Source organism: Chrysochloris asiatica, unplaced genomic scaffold, assembly GCF_000296735.1.
Source record: "Chrysochloris asiatica unplaced genomic scaffold, ChrAsi1.0 scaffold00062, whole genome shotgun sequence".
In the NCBI taxonomy this organism is placed as follows: Eukaryota; Metazoa; Chordata; class Mammalia; order Afrosoricida; family Chrysochloridae; genus Chrysochloris; species Chrysochloris asiatica.
Genome location: NW_006408580.1, coordinates 10,101,553 through 10,125,361, shown reverse-complemented (window position 1 = coordinate 10,125,361; position 23,809 = coordinate 10,101,553). Strand labels below are relative to the sequence as shown.

General features: G+C 38.2%; 1 protein-coding gene across 4 annotated transcripts in view; it reads right to left on the bottom strand.

Annotated features, from left to right (window-relative positions):
• The window catches only part of CASK (calcium/calmodulin-dependent serine protein kinase (MAGUK family)), a 548,810-nt gene that overhangs the window by 374,582 nt on the left and 150,419 nt on the right, over positions 1 to 23,809 (bottom strand). For all 4 annotated transcript variants that reach the window (XM_006864257.1, XM_006864260.1, XM_006864259.1 and 1 more), the window contains exon 2: positions 13,187 to 13,299. In XM_006864257.1, the coding sequence (XP_006864319.1) occupies positions 13,187 to 13,299 (113 nt within the window). The remainder of the gene's footprint in view (positions 1 to 13,186; positions 13,300 to 23,809) is intronic.

Below are 23,809 nucleotides of genomic sequence, written 5' to 3'. Positions count from 1 at the left end.
AAATTGTTTTAACTATTCTTATTCTGTTGCCTGCCACATATATTAGAGGATAATCACACACACAATCTAACTGAAACTGTGTCAAACCTATAGATCAAATGCTAAGCCTTCCAATTGATGAACACAACATTTATATATTTGACTTCTTTCATCAGAGTTTTTAGTTTTTAACCACATGTATGATTCCTTCCTGTGGTTTGTTGGATTTAAAGGGTGAGTCAAAAAGTATTGCTGCTAGAGTTCCAGTTCATACATACACAGGTTTATTTCAAATATAACATGTTTAGTTAGACATGTCTATGCAATCAGTGGATGGTTACAGACAAGTTCTCTCAGTAATTACACCTGTGTCTTAGTTGTGTTAGGATGCCTTCAAAATAAAACGAAAAAGCCAATTTTGACATCAGGACTAATCTCAAATTTGTAACAAAATACAAGGAGACAGCATCCCAAATCACTGAGGCTTTGCAATGAGGTTTTAGATGGATCTACTGTTTTAAGGAAGGGCAGGGAGACATCAAAGTTCCAAGAGAAGAAAGACCACCCACAATGAAGAAACTGTGGCTGAAGTACAGAGACTGGTGGAAGAAGACTGCAAAGTTAATATTTATGCAATAGCTATGAAAGTTGGGCTCGCATATAGCTCCTCATTTTCAGTTTTAAGTGAACATCTTGGCTTCAGCGAGCTTTCATCTAAACGGGTGACACAAGAATTGTGCAAACATCAGCTAGCTCAAAGAGCTGATCTTCCCATTATCTTTTAAGCCAGATCAAGGGTAATGAAGATGATGTTGTAGAATGAATTTTAACCAGGGACCAGTCTTAGATTTACCAATATGAGAGCATGGTCAAATAAAAACGGTGGTTTCTGAGAAGATCTGCTGTAACAGCTACATTTAATGCAGAAAGTACAGCTCAGAAGTTAATGACGCCTATTTTTAAGGGATCACAGAGGGGTAATGTTGACACCGCTTGTTCTTAAAGAACACAAGATGCCCATAGGGGCTTATTACGAAGTTCTAAGGAAATAGAACATGGCGTTGGTGAGAAAAAATACACCAAGACATTTTTTTTCCATCATAGCAATGTTCACGCTTGAGGGTAGCAAGGGCTGTCCTAAGAGAACTTCCTTGGGAAATCTTATCCCCATCTTCCCCTTTCATACGTCTTTTTGTTTCCCAAACTTAAAGAACAGTTAAAGGAACACAATTTAAGTGCCTTGAAGATACCAAAACTACTATTTTGACCTAGCGTAAATTGAAAAGTGCAGAATTATTCAGGGAAGGGTTGTAGTTGTTGTTAGGCACCACTGAGTTGGTTCCAACTCATAGTGAACCTATGCACAGCAAAAGCAAACACTGTCCTGTCTTGCACCATCCTCACAACTGTCATGTTAGAAGCAGCCATTGTGCTTTGGTAAAGCTCTTGTTCTTGCCCTGGCTCATTAAGGATGACCTCCAGTTTGTGGCACGTTCAGTCCATTACTTGCCCTGGATCTTGCATATGGATCATTACGTTTGGCCTCCAGTGTGTGGGGCTTTCGGTCCATTACCTGACCTAATTCACCAGCTCCTGCAGACCCATGCATTAAGAACCATCATCTGACTTGCCAATATAAGTTCCTCAGATCCTGAGACTACACACGTGGTAAGATTCCTCCAAATTGACCTCTGAACTGTGGATTTAGAACTTTCCAGCCTCCAGTATTGAGCCATTTACTTTAAAAGTTGCAAATTTTATAAGACATTGCAGTGTGTTGTAGGACCCTGGGATGTGAGGGAGGGAAAGAGTGGTGAATACTTAACCCGATTTCCATTCCTGGAATAAATACCTCTTGGTAATGGTGTATAGTTCTTTGCCTATGTAGCTGGATTTGATTTGCTACTTTCCGTGGAAGATTTATACATCTATGTTTTTGAAGTTAGTTGTTTTTTGTTTTTTTTTTAATCTGCGTTTAGGTTTATTTCTGGCTTATCTCTGGACTCTCAATTCTTTTACATTAATCTATAATTCTATCTTTATTCCAGTATACCACCATTTTGATTACTATAGGCCTTGTTGGAAGTTTGAAAATAAGAAAATGAATCCTCCAACTGTGTCCCATTGAAAATCATTATGCCTATTCTGGGTCACTTGTATTTTCATAATACTTAGCATTGCCTATAAATTTCTATTGGGAAAAAATCAGCTAAGATTTTGGTAGAAATTACACTGAATCTGGATCAATTTGAGGAATACTGTCATCTTAACAATCCATGTACTTTAGTTCTTTCGTTCATGTTTAGCAGTTCTCAGTGAACAAGTCTTATAATACTTTGATGAAATATATCCCTAAGTATTTTATCCAAATTTGGATTTTAGACTACTGTATAAAAATGAAATTGAGTTTTGTATATTGATCTTGTATCCTACAACCTAGCTGAACTCATTTATTAGTTCTAATTGTTTCTTGTGTATTCTTTAAATGTTTCTATATACAAGACTATGTAAACTGCAAATAGAGATACTTTGATTTCTTCCTTTCCAATCTAGATGCCTTCTATTTCTTTTTGTTATCTAATTGCCTTGACTATAGTTTTAGATACAATGCAGAGTGAAAGTGGCAAGAGCAGACGTCCTTGTCTTCTTGGGATAGCATTAAGTCTTTCCCTAATAGTAAGTATGAAGTTATCTGGGTTTTCCTTAGATGCTCTTCACCAGGTTGAGGATGTTGCCCTCTACTCTTAGTTTGTTGAGTATTTTTTCCTTATTTAAATCATGAAAGGGTGTTAGATTTTGTGATATGCTTCTCTGTATCTATTGAGATGATCATGCGGCTTCTGACCTTTTTTTTTTTATTTATTGTAAATTGAGTGGTTTTTTGTTTTGTTCTGTTTTTGGTGTGTGGGGAGGTGGGGGTTTACACAAAAACATTGAGGAATCTATTATCATTTAAACAACCAAAGGACACATTCTGCAAGCCTGCCCACTGGCTGCCAGCACACAGCTGCTCCCTCTCTCCATATCTTCATTTCTGCCTTTGTCTCTGGTGTCGCTGCTTCTCTGGATAGGGACCTACATTCTACTCATGTTCCTCTCTCTTGATGGTCCTAGGGTTTTCTGTTCCTGGACTGACTGCAAGATTAACTGCTCCCCTCTTTTTGTTACAAAACTTCATCCTTTACAGTTTTGACAGTCACAATTAGTCATGATAACAATTACTAACTATTGGATCTTAAGAATCTTATTCCCATCTCCTTTCACCAGACCCATCTAGACAACATGAAAACTATTCAGTGGGGAGTCTACCTTCCCCCACACACTCTGAAACAAAACTCCCTCTTGAAAACTTGTAAGTCAGTCACTTTATGCCTTTAGAGCCCCTTCCATTTTAGGTACATGGATATTATCCTATCATAGACAGTGTTGTAAGAATAGAACCTATAAAATGTGGTGTACTTTCACTTTGCATATTTGCAAGGTTCACCCATGTTGTACCATGCATCAATAGTTCATTACTTTCTATAGCCAAATAATATTCCATTGTATAGACAGATATACCACATTCATTTATTTATTCATCAACTGATGGATATCTGGGTTCTACCTTTTGGTTATTATGAATAATCCTTCTAACAAATATTTGTGTACAAATGTTTTTATTTCTTTGGGACATATACTGTTTTTATTTCTTTTGGAGCTATTAATTCTGCTAAGAATCACTCACAACTGAATCACATTATTCTATCAGAATCTTCCCCTATCTTCTTTTACCCAGACCCAAAAGGAAAAAGTCATTTGCTGGGAGTTATAAAGTCATGGCTACAAGAGATATATTAAATAATTCACTGTATTCCAGAGCTTAAGGTCTTCTCAGCTCTTTGAATAAGCATACAGCCTGGACATATACACACCCTTATCATTGGTGTGGCACTGTATGATCAGCACTGGGCTGACCACTAGGTTTGCAGTTCAAGCCCACCAGCTGCTCCTCTGAAAGACTGTACAGGGTCATTATGAATCCGAATCCATTGGACAGCACTTAACATCATAATTGGTGCATGACCTAGATTTCCCGGGACCTGATGGGACCTGATGCGTATTCTCAAGGTCAAGGTCCCTGGGTGGCAGGAACATTTTGCATTTGATCTAAAGGTTGGTGCTATTTTTGAAATCACCCACTGATGCAGCCTAAGAAAGGCCTAGTGATTTGTTTCAGCAAAGGTTAGAGCCAAGAAAACTCTATGGAACAGTTCTATTCTGTAACACATAGGGTTCACCACGACTCAAGGCAACAAATGGGTTTTCTTTTTGTTTGTTTTTGTTACAGACATCTTGTTCCCTAACTTTTTTTCCTTTTAGCTTTCTTGATTAGCTTTTTGTTTGCTCCTACTGTTATCCACTGCTTCAAGCAGCTGTAAAGTTAAATAATTTCCTCTAAATGTTTTTGACAATTTCCCCCCACCCCAATCCAAAAGGTTTTTCCACTGAGCAATTACCAAGTCAAGTAAAAATAAAGGCAGTGTTGCATGTGAAGTTTCTCAGGGAACCACAACACAAGTCAAATAATGACATTTTTCTGGTTATGAGGCTTTGAAGGAACGACAACCACGTTCTGTCCTAGTGACTAGCTGGCTGCTGGTTTTCATTGTAAATATGAGCTGTTTGTTTTCAACATTACCACGGAGGTGGAGACAAAGTAATGGGACGTGGAAAATTTAAAAAGTTAAAACTTTTTTAACGGTAACAAAGTTTACCGTTTTTACTTAAAATCCAGCTGTTCTTCAATAAATGTTCCACATATTGCTGCAAGTTTTTGATTAACTTTCAAAATTCTGAAAATGTTGGTTATGATCAGTTTTGCCAACTTTCTCATTGCTTTTATGGAGGTGAAAATTGTTGAAGGTTCACAAATTGGCACTATGCTTCAATTTGAACCACAAGATCAGCAGTTTAAAGTAGCCAGTCACCCCCGGAAACTCAATACAACAGGGTCACTGTGAGTCAGAACCAACTCAACAGCACTTAACAACAAACAACAACCTAGGACTTTTAGAATGACATATTCTTAGCGATTCCGTGAACTGAAACCCAATCTAGACTTTTTCTAGGAAAAATAAAAGCATAATATTACTAAGTAAAAACCTTCACATTTGAACTTTTAAAATTGAACCATCAAAATTTATTCATTTCAGGACCTCAAAACGCTGATAATTCATTTTCCAATTCTATACATGTCACTTTCCTCTAATTTCCAGAATTAATTTTGATACCTATTTTTAAAACAAAAAAGTCAAATTTAATTAAATAGTGGTTCAGCAGAGTAAGAGACACAAACTATATTAATTAAATGTCTAAGATAATAATCTAAGAATTTCATTAACAGAAGCTGTATATGCAAGTAGGAAAATATCTTCCAATCAGAAATAATATCCTAATATAAATTCACTCAGCTTTCATGTAATAGAAATTTCTTACTCATTTCATGTTCATAAGCTTTAACTTCATGTTTTCAGAATTATAAAGGAAAAAACTTCCAACCATTTGGGAATAATATACCTATTTGGGAATCTGAAAAAAAGTGTGGATTGATAAAAGGTATGGTTCTCTCTTTTCCTAGGGAAATTATGTGTATACATACACACATAATTCTGAATATAATTTTAAGGGATTCTTGGGTATCCTGAAACCTGCAAGTTAGAACTCCTAGTTCAACAAGAAAAGTGTTGTGATACTTAATCGCAAAAACAGAACAGATAAAGTAATTACAGTCATTTCATCTTCAGTGATTAGAATACTTTTAAATATTTTTTAAAATGCAAAGGCTCTCACTGTGCTAGAATGGAAAACTTACAAATTATATGTAGTTAAGTGCCACTGAGTCAGTTCTGACTCAAAGTGATACAAGGAGCAGCTGGTGAGTTTGAAGCATCAACCTTGTAGTTCAAAATGACCTTGCAAAGAAGTGGAGCTTGATGGCAGAGTAGACAGAAAGACTGTGCAGACCCTCTTCAGCAAAAACATGGAAAAGCAGATGAAACAGATTTAGGATGGTTCCAAAACTCTGAATTTCGGATATAGGGATAAACAAGTGGATCGAGTGCTTACAAGGGGAAAGATTTGGAACAGAAGTAAGAAAGGATGTGACTTCTGATTTGGGGCAGCCAGCATGTCCTACCACAACCATTCTGAAAGGGAGTGAGCACAGTGAGAGACAAGAGAGCACCCTGAGTGCAAAAACTGGGCAGCAACTTAGAGACAAAGATGCAAGTATTATTTATTTTTCTTTTTCCTTCCTACTCAATTCCTCTCAGCAAAGCTGAGATGTGTCCAAGTAGACAACCCCAGGGATGGACTTGTACTATGCGATTCTCACAGCTGGGAGCAGAAACAAAGCGGAGGGAGATAATATAAAGAGCCAGCACCAGCAACTCTTCTAAATCAGGCTTGGTCAGCCCTGGGTCGATTCTCTCTAGGAGAAACAGCTAGATTTGAGGCACAGTTGGAACATCATTAAATTTCTCAGGCACCTTTGAAGGCAAGCATCCACTGTTGTTGTTGTAAGTACCTTGGAGTTGGTTCCAACTCATAGTGAACCTGTACAAGGTTTCCAAGGCTGTAAATCTTTAAGGGAGCAGAAAGCCTCATCTTTCTCCCACAGAACGGCTGGTAGTTTCGAACTGCCGACCTTGAGGTTAGCAGCCCGATTCGTAACCACTATGCTACCAGAGCTCCTTCAGGTGGTGCTAAAGAATTACTCTTAATTTTCCATGGCTGCTTTGTGCTATGTTCTACAATATTATCATTAACTTTTTTAATCTTTTTCTGGGATTTTTTTTTTAATAACTTTCATTTTAAGTCTTATTTTGTTGGTCCTCCTTCTTTCTTGTGGTAGTGCTTTCTCTTCTTCCCTCACCCAAGTGAACTGCGGCCATGCAGCCAAGTTACACTTGTACCCACTAAAACCCCATTAACTGGGCAACAGCTAATACCAACCAGCTGATATACACCAGAGTAGTGCCTGCAAACAACACCAGCTAAAAACACTCTGAATTGAGCTGTATCAACAGTGAACAGAGAAGTCCAACTCCTGATCATACCAATTACCAGGAGGTAATTGGCAAGTATTTTAAAATATACCAATATAAACTCATCAAAATAATAAAAATACAATGCTTAAAGTGCAGAAAAATTCTGCTCATGTGCAGAAATAAGACAGAGTAGCTCAAACAACCAAGATGAAGAGTTAGACATTGCTTTGGAGTAAGAAAAGGCCTTGGAACTACCTGAAAAAGAATTCAGGAACATGATATTCATGTGCATTCAAATGTTCCACAGAAAGGTCAAGGAAAATAAGGAAGAAGTCAGAACAGCACTACAGGAACAATCAAACAAAACAGAACTAGCATTGAAGACAATACAAAATCTATAAACTGAGGTCCAGGTGATCGATACTATATATCAGAAACAGAAAAATACACTGAAAGGGCAACGGGGGTAGAACAGAAGAGCTGTTCACAATAAAAACTTCAACCAAATTAAAACAAACAAACAAACAAACAAACAAAAAAGACCATGCACAGGGTGTCTAACTAATAAACATACTAATTTCAAAGGTTAATTTTAAAATTATTTATTTGGAATTTAGTACATTTTTTTCCCTATAAAATCAAAGTTACGGATCATGGTTTGGTGGTGGTGGTTATGTGCCATGGAGTCGGTTCTGACTCATAGTGACCCTGTACAGGGTTTCCGAGGCTGTAATCTTTACGGGAGCAGAAAGCCTCATCTTTCTCCCGAGGAACAGCTGGTAGTTTTGAACTGCTGAACTTGCAGTTCACAGCCCGATTCGTAACCACCACACTACCAGAGCTCCTTTGGGACTACTAAATTGTAAATCCCTTAAGGGTAGGTCTCTTTTTATCTGTCTCTGGTAGCGTAGTGGTTACGAATCAGGCTGTTAATCTCATGGACAGCAGTTTGAAACTGCCAGCTGTTCCTCAGAAGAAAGAGGAAGCTTTCTGCTCCCGTAAAGATTTACAGCCTCAGAAACCCTGTACAGGGTCACTATGAGTCGGAACCCAACTCCACGGCACTTAACAACAACAACACTATTATAATGAGCTATCCAAATAAACAGCACTCGAGATGATCCTTTATCACGCCTATTTCATTCAGTAGTGAAGCTGACCAAAAGGAATTTACTTTGATGATTGCCAAGAGTGGGAGCGAAAGTAGAGTTATTCACTGGCTAGAGGGTAGAGATGTTTGCTCTGGTGAAGGGGAGGGCAGTTTACAAGAAGAGGAAGGATGGCAGAAGAATGACGAAAGACAGGTGAAGACACAGGGAGGTCTATGCAAGAGTTAAAGCGGAGAGAAGTAAATAGTGTTATATACATAATCCTGAAATAACAGTGTTCTATGGGTAGATACATAGATGGATACACAGGCTGAATGGGTATGGGAGGGAGACTGGGAGTATACCCACAAATATATATGGGTTTGAAAGAGTATTTATGCCAGGGTATTAACCTTTACTGCAAGCAAACCTACAAATATGGTGAAGTATACAGGGGGCAAAATGATGCAAACTTCTTAGATATTATCAAATTATCTTAAGGCAATGAGTTCCTGGGTCTGGGGGCTCAGGACCACAATCTTAGGGGACACCATGGTCACTAGGCATAACATGCTCAACAAAAACAATGTTCTACATCTTACTTTGCAGCTATCTAAGATGCAACAATTGGTCTTTCCACTTATTGAAGAAGAGTGATGAAAATTGAATATGTGTGGAATCAATTAGTCGCCACAGCTCTGAGACAAGAAGAACTTGATGGTGCTTGGCTACCACTACCAACTGCTCTGGAAGGGATCACATTAGAGAAAGTCCCAATAGAGGTGAAAAAAATGCAGGGCAAAATTCAAGATTTTATTTCTAAAAAAAAAAAAAAAAGACCGGGCTTAGTGATCAGAAAGAGACTGGAGAAACCCAAGACTCTGGTCCTCAACTACCCTTCAAGTCTAGAATGGAACCAATTTTCAGCCAAGCAGTAGATAGGAATGGATATAAGGGAGCAACAGCACTATTAAGGTCTGCTCACCACGGAATGGTCAATCATTCAAGATCCAAAGGGCAACCAACATCTACTAAGGTCAAAGTTGAGAAGGGATGGCAAGGCAGGTGGAATGGAAATAGGAAGCACAGGGAAGAGGGGGAAAACTTGTGGCAGGGAGGGGACTGCAATCATTGAGATGAGACAAAGAAACAGTGTATGATTTGTTGAATGTAAAACTGGTATAGTCTCTGTAAACTCTCACAAGTTAAAAAACAGTGGAGTTGAGTACAAATGCACTAAGAAAGCAAGAAAAATATTTAGGAAAAAACAAAGATAAGTAAACGTACAAAGCAACCTTAAAAGAGGAAACAAATAAAATATATTTCAAATTATCTGGTACTTAAGAGACAAGTGTATCAGAAAAGAATGAAAACAAATAAAGACAATGATTGTTGTTGTTTTTAAGTGCCATCGAGTTGGTTCCGACCCATAGGGACGCTGTATAGGGTTTTCAAGGAGCAACTGGTGAGCTTGAACCACCGACCTTGTAGTTCAAACGGCTTTGCAGTCTGGTGCATTAACCCACTTATTTGAACTTCTGGACACCTTTTCATTGTGCTAAATTCACTTCAAAATAGGTTTCTTCTCAACATAGGTAAAATAACAGCATTTCCTTTGACCTTTAGTAATAAATGACGTCACTTACAGACTCTACCCTCCAAAAATAAAACCCACGGCCATCTAGTCGATTCTGACTCATAGCAACCCTATATAAAGTTTCCGAGACTATAATTCTTTGTGAGAGCAGACAGCCTCATCTTTCTCCTGCAGAGCCTCTAATGGGTTTGAGTGGCAGACCCTGTGGTTACCAGTCCAGTGTGTATCCTATACCTGTATAGGATATTGAATGTTTTGCCTGCAATAACTTAGGAAAAGGTTGAAAGACGATGGAGGTGCAGCACTATTCAGATTCTTTAGACAAGAAAATATACAATTTACTACATTATATATTTTATAGTAAAATATGTCCAAATTAGAGTAAACCAAGCTACTGTGAACATGAACAATATACTCCACTTCAAAGAGAAGAGGGGGCGAGGGGAACTCACGGAGATAATATATTTCTATTAACTTTATAAGGAGTCATTGTGCTAAAAAGGATGGGAAAACTACATGCTGGTGCTGTCAGTATCGAGAGCCAATAGTATTTTCATTAGAATGACTATTGAACTCTTGAAGAAAGCCAGATAGTCATAATTAATATGCAGAGATCAAATGGATATCATTTAATAATTACAAGTTATGACCCTACCGTACAGGTTAGATGTGTATCAAGTATAGGATTCAATTAAGTTCGAAGAGGCTTAAGACTATGAAGGATCCATGGAATGGCCTAACCGTGTCTTAAGAACAAAGATTTGAAGATACTTATATAGCCAAAGCAATGAAGAGCCTCCTACATTTTAGGAACAGACAAGACAAAATTAGGGACATGAACAAAGATTTGAAGATACTTATATAGCCAAAGCAATGAAGGGCCTCCTACTTTTAGGAACAGACAAGACAAAATTAGGGACATGAACTATATGTGAACCCTCCTTTTTTTAGTTTGGAGTTTGATTCCATGACTAAGTGACAATAAAAAGAGGTTCAGCCTGGCAGCCTGGGTCCATAGCTCCAAAGACCCTTTGCCCTGGCTGAAGAAATCTGCCAACAAATAATGTCAGACAACTGAAAAGGAAATTTAATTTTCTCCTTAAAGAGAGATTTAGCATTAGGTATAAAGATGAGGGAAACCAAACCTTTAGTATTAATAATTTGGGGTTAAGAATAAACTAGGAATATTTGTTGTTTTAACAACTTGTAACAAGCCTACTGGAATTTGGCCTATATTGCTACAATTTAATATAGGTAATTAAGTAATTGATTTAGACTTGTAATTTTTAAGCTGAAATCTATCAAAGTTTATAAGTAGTATCAGAACATTTACCAAGTAGTATTTATACCACACCATGGCACTGTCAATTGCTTTATCTACATGCAAAATCTAAATAAGGAAGATTGGGAAAGAACTGATGCCTTGAATTATGATTTTGATGAAAAATATTATACTATGAACTGTCAGAGAACAAACCATATGTGTTGTAAAAAGTACAGCCAGAATGCAAGGGTGGCGAGACTTCATCTCACATACTTTGGACATGTTATCAAAAGGGACCAGTCCCCAGAGAAGGACATCATGCTTGGTAAAGAAGAGGGTCAGGAAAAAAGAGCAAGTCACTCAATAACATGGATTGCGACAGTGGCTGCAAGAATGAGCTCAAATATAACAATGATCATGAGGATATCGCAGGACTGGGCAGTATCTTTTTCCCATTGCACATAGGGTCACTATAAATCAGAACTGACTCGACAGCACCTAACAGCAACAACAACCAAAATGCAACACATCTATATGTTTAATAAATGTTCACACAAAATTACCTAAGTACTTGGGAAGGTTCTCTTTAGTGTTAAACAATGGAGGCAGAGAAAAATCAAATAAATATATGAAAGGTAAATGCAGTTAAAAAGTTTAAGGGAACATAATTTCGTTGTAAAGTCTGCTTAAGAGTAAATCTTAAATTTTGCTAAATTTATACAATAATTTGCACTCAAAAACAATAATGGCCAGTCCCAGAATATGAAACCATAGATATAACATTTTAAATATTAAAACACTAAAAGCAAATCCACTAGTAAATCTTTTGAGAGTAACAACTTCTAAGAAGCTTCTATTATCAGTTGTTGTTGCTGTTAAGTGCTGTTGACTCGATTCCGACCCATAGCGACCCTGTACAGGGTTTCCAAGGAGTCGCTGGTGAGCTTGAACCACCGACCTTGCAGTTCAAATGACTTTGCAGTCTGACGCATTAGCCCACAGCGCCACACCAGAACTCCTCTATTATCAGTTGTTGTTGTTAAGTGCCGTAGTCGGTTCCGACCCATAGCAACCCTGTATAGGGTTTCCAAGGTGAGCTTTAACTGCCGACATTGCAGTTCAAACTCGCTTTGCTGTCCAGTGCATTAACCCAAAGCACCACACCAGGATGGATGCTAACAATTCAAAAGTTTTAAAAGGCACTAATTCTGAAAAAAAATTCTTCAGAAATAGATTAATTTGGAGCTCATAGTATGTGGGCATCTACTTCTCAGAGTAAGAGAAACCCACTACAATCCACAGTGACCCAAGGACAGAGTAGAACTGCTCCTTAGGGTTTTCAATGCTGACTTCGTGGTTAGCAGCCCTATATTTCCCCAAATGTGCCTCCAAAGCTCCTTAAAGTAAGATAACTGGAAAAAATATACATAGAATACCCTGCCTTAGGTTTTCCCCACATAAGCCATCAATTGCATGACTCTTGGTATTTAAATGGAAAGGACTTAATGACATATCTTTTACTGAATTGTAGAAAAGTGTAAAATTAGAAGACAGACTAATTTAAAAAGTTAATATAATAATTCATTGTAACACCTAAAGTACATTTGAATTGTTATTATTGAAACTATGGTTTTAAAAAAGTAAATAACTTAAAACACTTAGATATATTGTTTGTAAACATTTATAAGTATAATTATCAATAGCAAGGTCTTGAAAGAAAATTTTAACTTCTGCAAGGCCTAACAGTACGGCTCTTTCCAATTTTCACACATATACCATGTGACATGAGTCAAACATGATACATGAATGTTTCAGTTTTACTCACTCTTAATCCTAATGGTAATAAGTTATACACTTGTTTCCCTCTGAATCTGAAATTATGTCTTTGCCTGTGAATCTCCTTCCTCCTTTCCCATGTCGCACACAAGAGGAATCAAAATCAGGCCCTGAAAAATTTATGTCCAGATTTTGCCTCCTTCCTAGTTAAAAACACATGCCATAGCAATACTAGGTTACTTTATAACTCTAAAGATCAATGTATCTACATTTCAAATACTATGTTCGAGAATTTTGACAAACCCTAACGGAGTTTAAACTGCCTCCACCCACTTCCCACTATATCACACCCTCTGCTTCCCACCCCCAGATGAAGGTTAGGTTGATAAATGGATTTTGGAGGTGGAATAAAGCCAGACATCAAATAACTTACTTGAAATCCATCTCTTACCTTCTGTACTTAACCCTGGACTTGATGTGAACTTGGCTACATCGACAATTTTTACAGCAAATTGTTGCCCAGTTTCTCTGTTGATACATCGTCGCACAACACTGAAGGGACCCCTAAAAACAAAACCACAAATACACAGATCAATTTAAATGCATGGATTTTTCTTAGGTTCTTGTTTCCCTTCAATATTGTTGATGTTTCACTGTCTGTTAACCATACGACCTGAACACCAAGTCATTCTCTTGTCTTTTTTTAGCCTTCAGATGGAATGTTTTGTGAGGTGCCATTGAGTCGATTCCAACTCACAGTGACTTTATGCACAACAGAGTGAAGTACTGCCCTGTCCTGTGCCATTCTCACAACTGTTGTTAAGCTTGAGCCCACTGCTGCTAGATGGAAAAGGTTTTCAAAATAAATTGTAACTAATTTAACTGAATATTATCAATGTGTTAAAAGTTAAATCCTTAAGTGTATACTATTTTTTGTTTGATTTTTTAAAAACATAAAAAGCTGAAATCATGTCCTTTTTTGCCTTCCCTACCACTTACCTAATCTTCACCAAGTCCTAATGAGTTTATCTAAAATATCTCTTGAGCTTGTTTGTGTACTTCGTTCCATGCCGCATACCCTAGGTCTAAGCTACCACCAACTTCTACCAGGACTGCTCAAAACTACCGCTCATATTCTTTGTTGTTATTAACTGCTATTGAGTTTGGTTCCAACCCATAGAGACCCTGTATAGAGTTTCCAAGGAGCAGCTGATGAGTTTGAACCAACGACTTTACAGCCACCACATTAGCCCACAGTACCATACCAGGACACCTGTGTTTATACTCCAGGTCTAAGCTACCACCAATTTCTATCAGGACTACTCAAAACTGGTTTCCTCCCACTCTTTCCTACAGTGAGCTTTTATTTTATTTTTTATTCTTGCTTAAAATCACAAAAAGAGATAATAAATGGAATACACATGTTAATTCCTATGTACACCAAGAAAAAACAGACAATCTAATAAAATTTAGGCAAATGACTGGAACATGTACTTCAAAAGGATGATATGGTCTCTAAAAATCTTTCCAGCCTCTCCTCGTATTGTTCCCTAGCCTCTATATGCTGGTTCCTTTGGCCTCCATTTTAATTCCTTCAGGACCTATAATTACATTGTTTCCACTGTTAGAAATGCTATTCAGCCTTCAGATCTCAGTCCCGCTGTCATGTCCTCAGGGAAGCTTTCCCTGACCCCCTAGACTAGATATCAAATCCAGCTGTCACACAAACTGCCTTTCCTTCCTTTACAACCATCTCACAGTGTGTGAAATTTATACATTGCATTATGTATACTGAAGTCCTGATGCGGAGCTGTAGATAAGCACTGGATGACTAACTACAAGATCAGTGGTTCAAACCCACCAGCCAGTCCTTGAAAACCCTATACGGGGAGACTCTATGAGTCGGAACCGACTCAGAGGCACTTAACAACAATGCTTTAACATCTATATCCACCAATACACTACAGTCTATATCTACGGGGGTAAGGAATATGTCTGTTTTACTCTCCAACTGTGTCCTCAAAATCAAACAGTAAACCTTGCAAAAAGCGGGTATTCAAACATTTGTTACGGAGTACACAGGATTGCACAGTGTTTCTTTCTGTTGTGCATAGGGTTGCTATTGAGTCAGAACTGACTTAAAAACAGAAGCAAATATAGGAGGGGCAATGTGGGGGAAAGTCCGTCTAAAACATGATTTAGGCACAATAGTTGAGAAATTTTTACTCCAAAATTTAGAAAATAGTAACTTAAAGCATCATTTTTAAAAAAGCTTTTACTGTGAATTGAGTGATAGTTTACATGTGAGAACATCGGTTTTATACTTAGCCTATAATAGTTCATTTCGTTACAATTATTACAATCCCCTCCATTCATCATCATTCGACAATATTTGCTTCAATTCCTTTCTTATTTTATGTACATAAAAACACTCCGGAATATATAATCATTTAAACAACCAAAGGGCACATTCTACAAGCCTGCCTCCTGGCTGCTAGCACAAAGCCTTTCTCTTTCCATGAGTCTAGAGTCCTCAGCTGCTCCATCTCTGGTGTTCCTGCTTCTCTGGACAGGGTTCCACATTCCGCTCATGTTCTTCTCCGTTGATGGTCCTAAGGTCCTAAGTTCCTGGAATGTTGGATTGACTACTCCCCACTTTCCGTTACAAAACTACTTTTACAGTTGTGACAATCGTCATTAGTCACGATAATAATTACTCACTTTTGAATTATAGGAATCTTATCCCCATCTCCTTTCACCAGACCCATCTAGAGGAGATGAAAACTATTCAGTGCAAATTCTACCTTAACCTTCAAATTAGAAGTAATTTCAACCAACAGAGCCACTGGTCCATCCATTTCCTTACCCAGTCCTCTTCTCAGTCTAGATCTGTGGTTTTCAACAATGGCTGCACAACTAAATAAACTGGTGAGACAAATAAAATACCAATGGCCAGGCCCAGGCATTAAACTCACAAATGCACACAGTTCCTTGTGATTAACAGTTATTAAGTAAGATCAATTTCTACATGTTTGAATAAGCTATTGAAAAATACAAAATACAAAAACAATATACTTCAGTTTATTTGAAGGCCAATATGATTTAAATCATTAAATATACTTGTGCACATGTATATGATGTGTGTTTATGTGTACAGTTTCCCCTCCTTAGAGTGGGAAAATAAACAAACCCTCATTGGCCTTTAGAAGTCTTTTAGAAGATCAAACTACTTCGGGATGCATGTGCTCTATCAGCAGATACAGAAAAGTTATGATACTGCTTGCATTAAAGTTTGTTTTTTATTTTTTTTCCTTCTCTGAACTCTACAGAAAGAGGATCTTTTTCATAATCAAACAAAACTATTCAAACATTTTCCTCTGTGAGATAACAATATAACATAAAGTGAGGCAGGCCTTTCACAAAGGTTCTCCCTTGCAATCTGGATGTCTTACTTGTTACTATTTACCCTGACAATAGCAAGCAATTTCTGGAAATGCTAAACATAATTGGCTTTTGTCCGCACACAACTCTTGGGACGCTATTTATATATACATTTGTGGTGGTGTTGTTAGGTACCATTGATTTGGTTTCAATTCATATCCATCCAGAATACAACAGAATGCAACACTGTCTGGTCCTGCACCATACATTTATGGTGTTAAATGCAGCCAAGTCAGTTCTGATTCATGGTAACCCTGTATAGGGTGTTTCTCAGTAGGACGAACTGCCGACCTTGTGGTAAACAGCCCACTGCTTATCCTACAGTGCCACACCAATTCACAATAAAAGGTTTTTTGTTTTTTTAAAAAAAGAACATAACACTCAAGGCAGCCATTTTTGACTAGATAAACTTCACTATACTGTTGGGCAGTGTTTCGTTCTGCTGTGCATAAGGTTGCTATGGGTTGGTACTGACTGGATGGCACCTAACAACAACAATTTGATTTTAAGAAGACTTCAGGGAATATTTTTGGCTCAAGATTTAAAGAGTATCTTAGTACAATAGTTTCAGGAATTAATCTAATCTTCATGAATTCAGGAAGTCTAGAGGACTTAAGAGTTTGAATTCTGTTCTCATACTTTTGATCAAAATTCTGCTATAGAATCTTTGATCAAATTGCTCTTCACTATATTATTCATGGTGAGTAAAGTCTATTTTTTACATTTAACTGCTTAAACAAAGGTAAGGAGAAAGTGTAGCTTTCTCTCCACCACCTTCTTAGTAGCATTACAATTAAGAAAGCTAAGGAGAAGGGATTCAGAAAGGAGTACTGAGAAACAAAACAGAAACTTTTAAATATCTGTTAATAAAAATAAAATAAAATGCTCAATTATGTAGCCTGGTTTTATAGTGTGAAACAAAGAAAATGAGTAGAATGATGAACTCTTGATAACATGAATACAGTACAAAGCAGTTTAAGGGTTTGTTTATCAATAATATCTAGGCGATTAAGGGAAAAAATTAATATACTAAAAGTATATCAAAATATATGTAATACTTTGAGATTTAATCCATTAAGTTGTTGTTGTTGTTGTTGTTGTTGTTGTTGTTAGGTGCCACCGAGTCAGTACCGACTCATAGAGACCTTATGCACAGCAGAACGAAACACAGCCCAATCCTGGGCCAATGCTCACCCCATCATTGCCATGCTTGAGCCCTTTGCCAATCTATCCCACCGAGGGTCTTCCTTTTCCTCTGACCCTCCACCTTATCAAACATCATATCCTCCAGCGACTGGTCCCTCCTGATAATATGTCCAAAATATGAGCGACGAAGTTTGGCCATCTTGGCTTCCAAGGAGCACTCTGGCTGCACTTCTTCCAACACAGATCTGTTGGTTCTTTTGATAGCCCACAACACCCTCAATATTCTCCTCCAACACCATAACTTAAAGGCATCAATTCTTCTACGGTCTTCCTTATTCACTGTCCAGCTTTCACATGCATCTGAGGCTACTGAAAATACCATGGCTTGGGTCAGGCGCACCTTAGTCCTCACGCTGACATCTTTGTCTAATGCAATACTTCGTCTGATTTCTTGACTGCTGCTTCCATGAGTGTTGATAGTTGATCCAAGAGGAATGAAGTCCTTGACAACTTCAATCTCTTCTCCATTGATAAGAATGTAGTTTATTGGTCCAGTACTGGGGATTTTCATTTTGTTTACATAGGGACGCAATCCATACTGAAGGCTGTGCTCTTTGATCTTCATTAGTAAATATTTTAAGTCTTCTTCACTTTCAGCAAGCAAAGTTGTATCATCTGCATATCACAGATTGTTAATGAGTCTTCCTCCAATCTTGATGCCATGTTTTTCTTCTCACATTATTTGCTCAGCATACAGGTTGAATAAGTATGGTGAGAGAATACAACCCTGTCGCACACCTTTCTTAATTTTAAACCATTCAGTGTTCCCATGTTCTGTTCGAACAACTGCATCTTGGTCCAGGTACAGAGTCCTCATGAGCAAAATTAAGTGTTCTGGAATACTCATACTTCACAATGTTGGCCATAGATTGCCATGATCCACACAATTGAAAGCCTTTGCATAGTCAATAAAGCCCACGTAAACTTCTTTCTGATATTCTCTGCTTTCAGCCAAGATCCATCTGACATCAGCAGTGATATCCCGCGTTCCACAGCTTCTTCTGAATACGGTTTGAACACCTGAAAGTTCTCTATGTATGCTTGTAGCCGTTTCTGTATTACTTTTAATAAAATTTTACTCGTGTGGGATATCAAAGATATTGTCCGATGATTTCCGCATTCCGTTGGGTCAGCTCTCTTTGGAATGGGCACAAATATGGATCTCTTGAGTCAGTTGGCCAGATAGTTGTCTTCCAAATTTCTTGGCAGAGATGAGTGAGTGCCTTCTGTGCCACCTCACTTTCTTGAAATTTTTCAATTTGTATTCCATCAATTCCTGGTGCCTTGTTCTTTGCCAATTCCTTCAATGCACCTTAGACTTCCTCCTTCAGTATCATTGGCTCTTGTTCATACGGTACCTCTTGAAACGGTTGAACATCAAGCATTTCCTTTTGGTACAGTGACTCTGTATTTCTTCCATCTTCTTTTGATGCTTCCATTCAATAATTTGCCCAGAGAATCCTTCAATAAGAAAATCGAGGCTTGGATTTTTTCTTCAGTTCCCCCAGCTTGAGAAATGCTGAGCGTGTTCTTCCTTTTTGCTTTTCTGATTCCAAATTTTTGCACATTTTGTGGTAATAACTGGCTTTATCTTCTTGAGCTGATCTTTGAAATTTTCTGTTCAGCTCTTGAACCTCCTCCTTTCTTCCATTTACTTTATCATCTCTATGCTGGAGAGCAAGTTTCAGTGTTTCTTCTGACATCCATTTTGACCTTTTCCTTCTTTCTTGTCTTCTTAATGACTTTTTGCTTTCTACCTATAAGAAGTTCTTGATGTCATCCCACAACTCGTCTGGTCTTCGGTCTTTAGTGTTTAATGTATCAATTCCATTCTTCAGATGATCTCTAAATTCAGGTGGGATATATTTAAGGTCATATTTTGGCTCTTGTGGACTTGTTTTAAGTAGGGACTATTAAAAATTTAAATGAGTCTATGTTAAGTGCTGTTCAGACAATTCATAGTGACCCTTTATAGAGTTTCCAAGGAGCAGCTGGTGGGTTTGAGCTGCCGACCTTGCAGTTAGCAGTCTAGTGCTTATTCCACAGTGCCACACCAGCATTCCATCTATAATTTTAGCAGAACTCAATTACATTTGATAGGTAGGCTAAAGAGAGACAGGCTATGTGAAAATCTGGTTTGTTTTTCCATCTTAAAAGAAGTATGGAGGGAGTGATAAAGTATCTGGAACCTACTTACTGTAATACATCTATTAATTATACCTAACTGACAGTTTATAGAGAACTGCTAAAATTTAGGAGGCCTAGGTTTCAGTCTGCCCTATACCATTTTTGATGCTTAAAGGTTCATTCGATTCTTGAGTATTTACGACAGTAAGGGAAAACAATACAGTTGCAAGCCATCATCATACCACTAACTTACTCCTATTTCCAGTAAGCCAGGATATTAATCAAACTGGAACAATAATCAATAGCATTTCTGTTTTGATGAAACATAGTCTTCATTCAGCTCTTTATAAATACAGAATGCGATTGGGATTCTGTCACAAGATTCTATTTGGAGACAGGTGACTGCTTACAGATTTTAATGTTTTTCATTTAAAGGTCAATGAAACCACAATATGTCACAAGTGAGTATTACTGCAACATCCTTTAAGGTTTTGCAAAGAATGTCAATGTGTCTCTATGCAGACACAGAACAAATAATCTCTTCTAGCTTTCATTTCTGTGAAGACAGGTTGGTTACCAAACAAACAGCTGCTATTGAATCAACTCTGATTCATGGCAACTCTAAGTGTGTCAGAGTAGAACTGTGCTCCTCAGGATCTTCAATGGCTGATTTTTAAGAAGTAGGTTGTTAGGACTTTCTTCTAAGGCGACTCTGGGTAGATTTCACTCGCTAACCTTTTGGTTAGCATGCTAACCGTTTGCACAACTCAGGGACTCCAGCTTTCACTTGTATGAAGAAAGGTTAAGTTCAGGAAATAAGAAATTCTGATACTAAAGGTAAACCCATTAAAAAAGCAGACTAGAATAAAATGAAATTGTAGTACAATACAGTTTGTCGGTTTCCAGATTAATAAAACGAATTGAACACAATGGATCTAACTTTTTTCCCCTCTCAAAACTCACTAAAATGTTATCATTGTTGTTGTTGTTAAGTGCCGTCGAGTCGGTTCCGACCCATAGTGACCCTGTACAGGGTTTCCGAGGGTGTAAATCCTTACGGGAGTAGAAAGCCTCATCTTTCTCCCGCGGAGCGGCTGGTAGTTTCAAACCGCTGAGCTTAAGGTTCGCAGCCCGATTCGTAACCACTACGCTACCAGAGCTCCTGAATAAGGATTTTAAAAATCGAACAAGGGACAATAGTAATCATCAAATTCGGGAAGCTAGAAAAAAGAAGCAGGTGTAGTTCATAGAGACATTTACATTCTTTCTAAAACCTTAGGGGATATCACAGCAATATTGACCTGTGACATTTTGTTGTTTCATTGACCTTTTAATTAAAAACATAAAAGTCTATAAGCAGTAACCTGTCTCCAAATAGAGTTGTGTGACAGAATCCCAATTGACATTCAATTATGAAGAAGATTTAAGTCAGTGGTAACTACCTTACTTAGGCGACTTGGGAAAGCTGGATTTCAAAGAAAATCTACAGAGAGCTCAGAATCAAACCCATTTTTGCACTGCAGAATCTTCAAGAAGCTCAGGAACTGATAGCATCAGACACTCTGGAACTAGAAGTAAAGGGAGTTAAATGCCGTCAAGTCGGTTCTAGCGACCACTATATCTTATGTATAGAGTTTCCAAGGAGCCAGCTGGTGAGCTTGAACTGCCCACCTTACGGCTCAAACCAATTTTGCAGTCCAGCGTTTTAACCCACAGCACCACACCAGGAAGTAAAGAGAGGATGGGGCAAATATAAAGTATGACTAAAATCTATTATAGAAGCACTAAGACCCTACTTCTCCTTGTCTACACCACAGCACAGGTTAACTGCTCCCTTAACGTCCAGAGGTTCATTTTCTGTAGAGGGTAAAACATAGGGTCTTAGGACTGGGGATACAGGCAATTGAAGGAAGGGTTAAGTGATCATACACACATAGGACGCAGACAACCCCAGTCTCTCTTCCCGCACTAGTGGGAATGTCGGCAGCCAGATCTTTATCCATCAGGCAGACGATGAAAGACTTTTCTCTTGGATACCTAAACAGCTCAACCGGATAACCCTTAGCAAAACCCAAAATTTCCCCACACGTTCAGAGTTCTGAATCAGATTTCCGACTCTTTACCACAGGGTTTTCAAACTCAGCACTTTATCAACATTTGGGGCTGAATAATTCTTTGATGGCCAAAGACATCCTGTTTATTGTAGAATGTTTGAAAGCAGTCCTGGCTTCTAACCATTCGATGGTCATAGAAAAATCCCCACACCTTAGTTTTGACAATTTAAAGTGTCTCCAGGCATTGCTAAATGTTTCCTGAGGTGAAAAATCACCCCTGATTGAGAACCACTGTTCTAGTCATGAGCTCTCGGGAAAACTGACGAAGAGTGGCTAATTTGGAAGACAGAGATCATAATAAACAGAAATAGCAACTTAAATTGCACAAGAATAAAACTTCAAACTATCATTTACAATCCTATTATAACTATGAAACAGAAGCTGGAACTTTTTGGAAGGGAAAAAAAAAAAAAAGAGTTCTTAATATTAATATATGAAGAAATGTAAAGCCCAGTAGAAGAGTTGACAGATAAAGTTGAGGAAATTTCCTAGAAAGTAAAGAAAAACAAGCAAGGAAAACTGAGGGAGGGAATTTTAAAATACAAGAAAATTTCTCAGAACTTAAATCACACGTTGCCTAAATTTAAAGAACCCACAAAGTTCTCAGCATCACAGATAAGACATACCACTGTAGATAAGCAGATGATTTTCAGGTTTCCAGAAAAGGGAGGACTGCAGGGAAGGGCTAATACAGTTCATACACAATGAATCAGGAATTAGAATGGCTTCAGAGCTCAGATCACTAGAAGCAACAAGACAGCACCTTCAAAATCATGAAGAGAAATTATTTCTAATCTTCAATTCTATATCCAGTCAGACTATCAATGACCATCAATCAAATGTAAGAGTAGAGAAAGGACATTTTCAGAGATGAAGGGTCTTAACAAATTAGTTGCCACGCACACTTTCGGGAAGAAAGGATTCGATCACCAAAACAAAAGAGTGGATGCAAGAAAAAGGAAGCCAAGAAATAGCGAATAGGGATCCAATAAAGGAGACTAATGAAAGGACTCCTTAGGAGTTTGACAGAGGGAAATCTCAGGCTGACCCCTGGCATCAAGCACACAGGGCAACCAGTCCAGACTGGAGCAAGATGACACAAAAGACAAGTATGTTGAGAAAAGATTTCCACTATAACCCTTTCAACCTGAAGACAGAATGAGGGGGCAAGTCTGGCCCAGTTCTTTCTGTTTTGCCTTTTCTGACTTTGTTGTTATTGCCATGGAGTTAACCCTTACTCAGAGACTCCACGCATAATGAAATGAAATGCTGCCTGGTCCTGCCTCATCCCCATAATTGCTTGTGGATCAGACTATTGTTTCACTGACTGATTTTTGGAAGTGGATCACCAAACTTTTTTAACCTAGTAGGTCTTTGTCTGGAGTCCTGGTGTGGTGGCACTGTGGGTTAATGCACCAGACTGCAAAGCCGTTTGAACTGCAAGGTTGGTGGTTCAAGCTCAGCAGCTGCTCCTCGGAAAGCCTATACAGGGTCGCTATGGGTTGGAACCAACTTGACAGCACTTAACAACAACAACAAGGTCTTTGTCTGGAAGCTTTGATGAAATCCAGTGAGCATCATAGCAACACAAAATCCCCACTAGCAGATGGATAGTGGCTGCGCATGAGGTGCATTGGCTGGACTTTTAACTGGGGTCTCCCATATATAGAAAGTAAGAATTCGATCACTGAACCCTATGCTAATGAAACTCCAGCTCTATCACTGAACCCTATGCTAATGAAATTCCTGCTGTCCTGTGCCACTTGGATCAGCAGAGGGTTCTCATTTCACTCTAAGGTAGGCCTCCCTGAATAAAAAAGCAGGAAATGTAGAGCTGCCCATGCCTCCTGAGCAGGATGTTCAGTGCCAGGTCCTGTCCGTGAGGAGCCCTGTTTCCTGGATTTATTTACTCATTACTTTGACAACCAACTTCCCAGATGGTGCTCCTATATACTTTCAGGGTATCTGAATCCAGAATGAACAAGAGATTCTATTCAACATCGCTTCTGAAAACGTTACAGAATAGTTGTAACATTGCCCTTTCCTTCCACAGCTAAATACGTGCTGCACTCTACCTCAAGGTCGGTTTGAACTGCAAGGTCAGTGGTTAAAACTCACCAGCAGCTTCTTGGAAACCCTATACAAGGTCGTTATGAGTTGGAACCAACTGAACAGCACTTAACAAG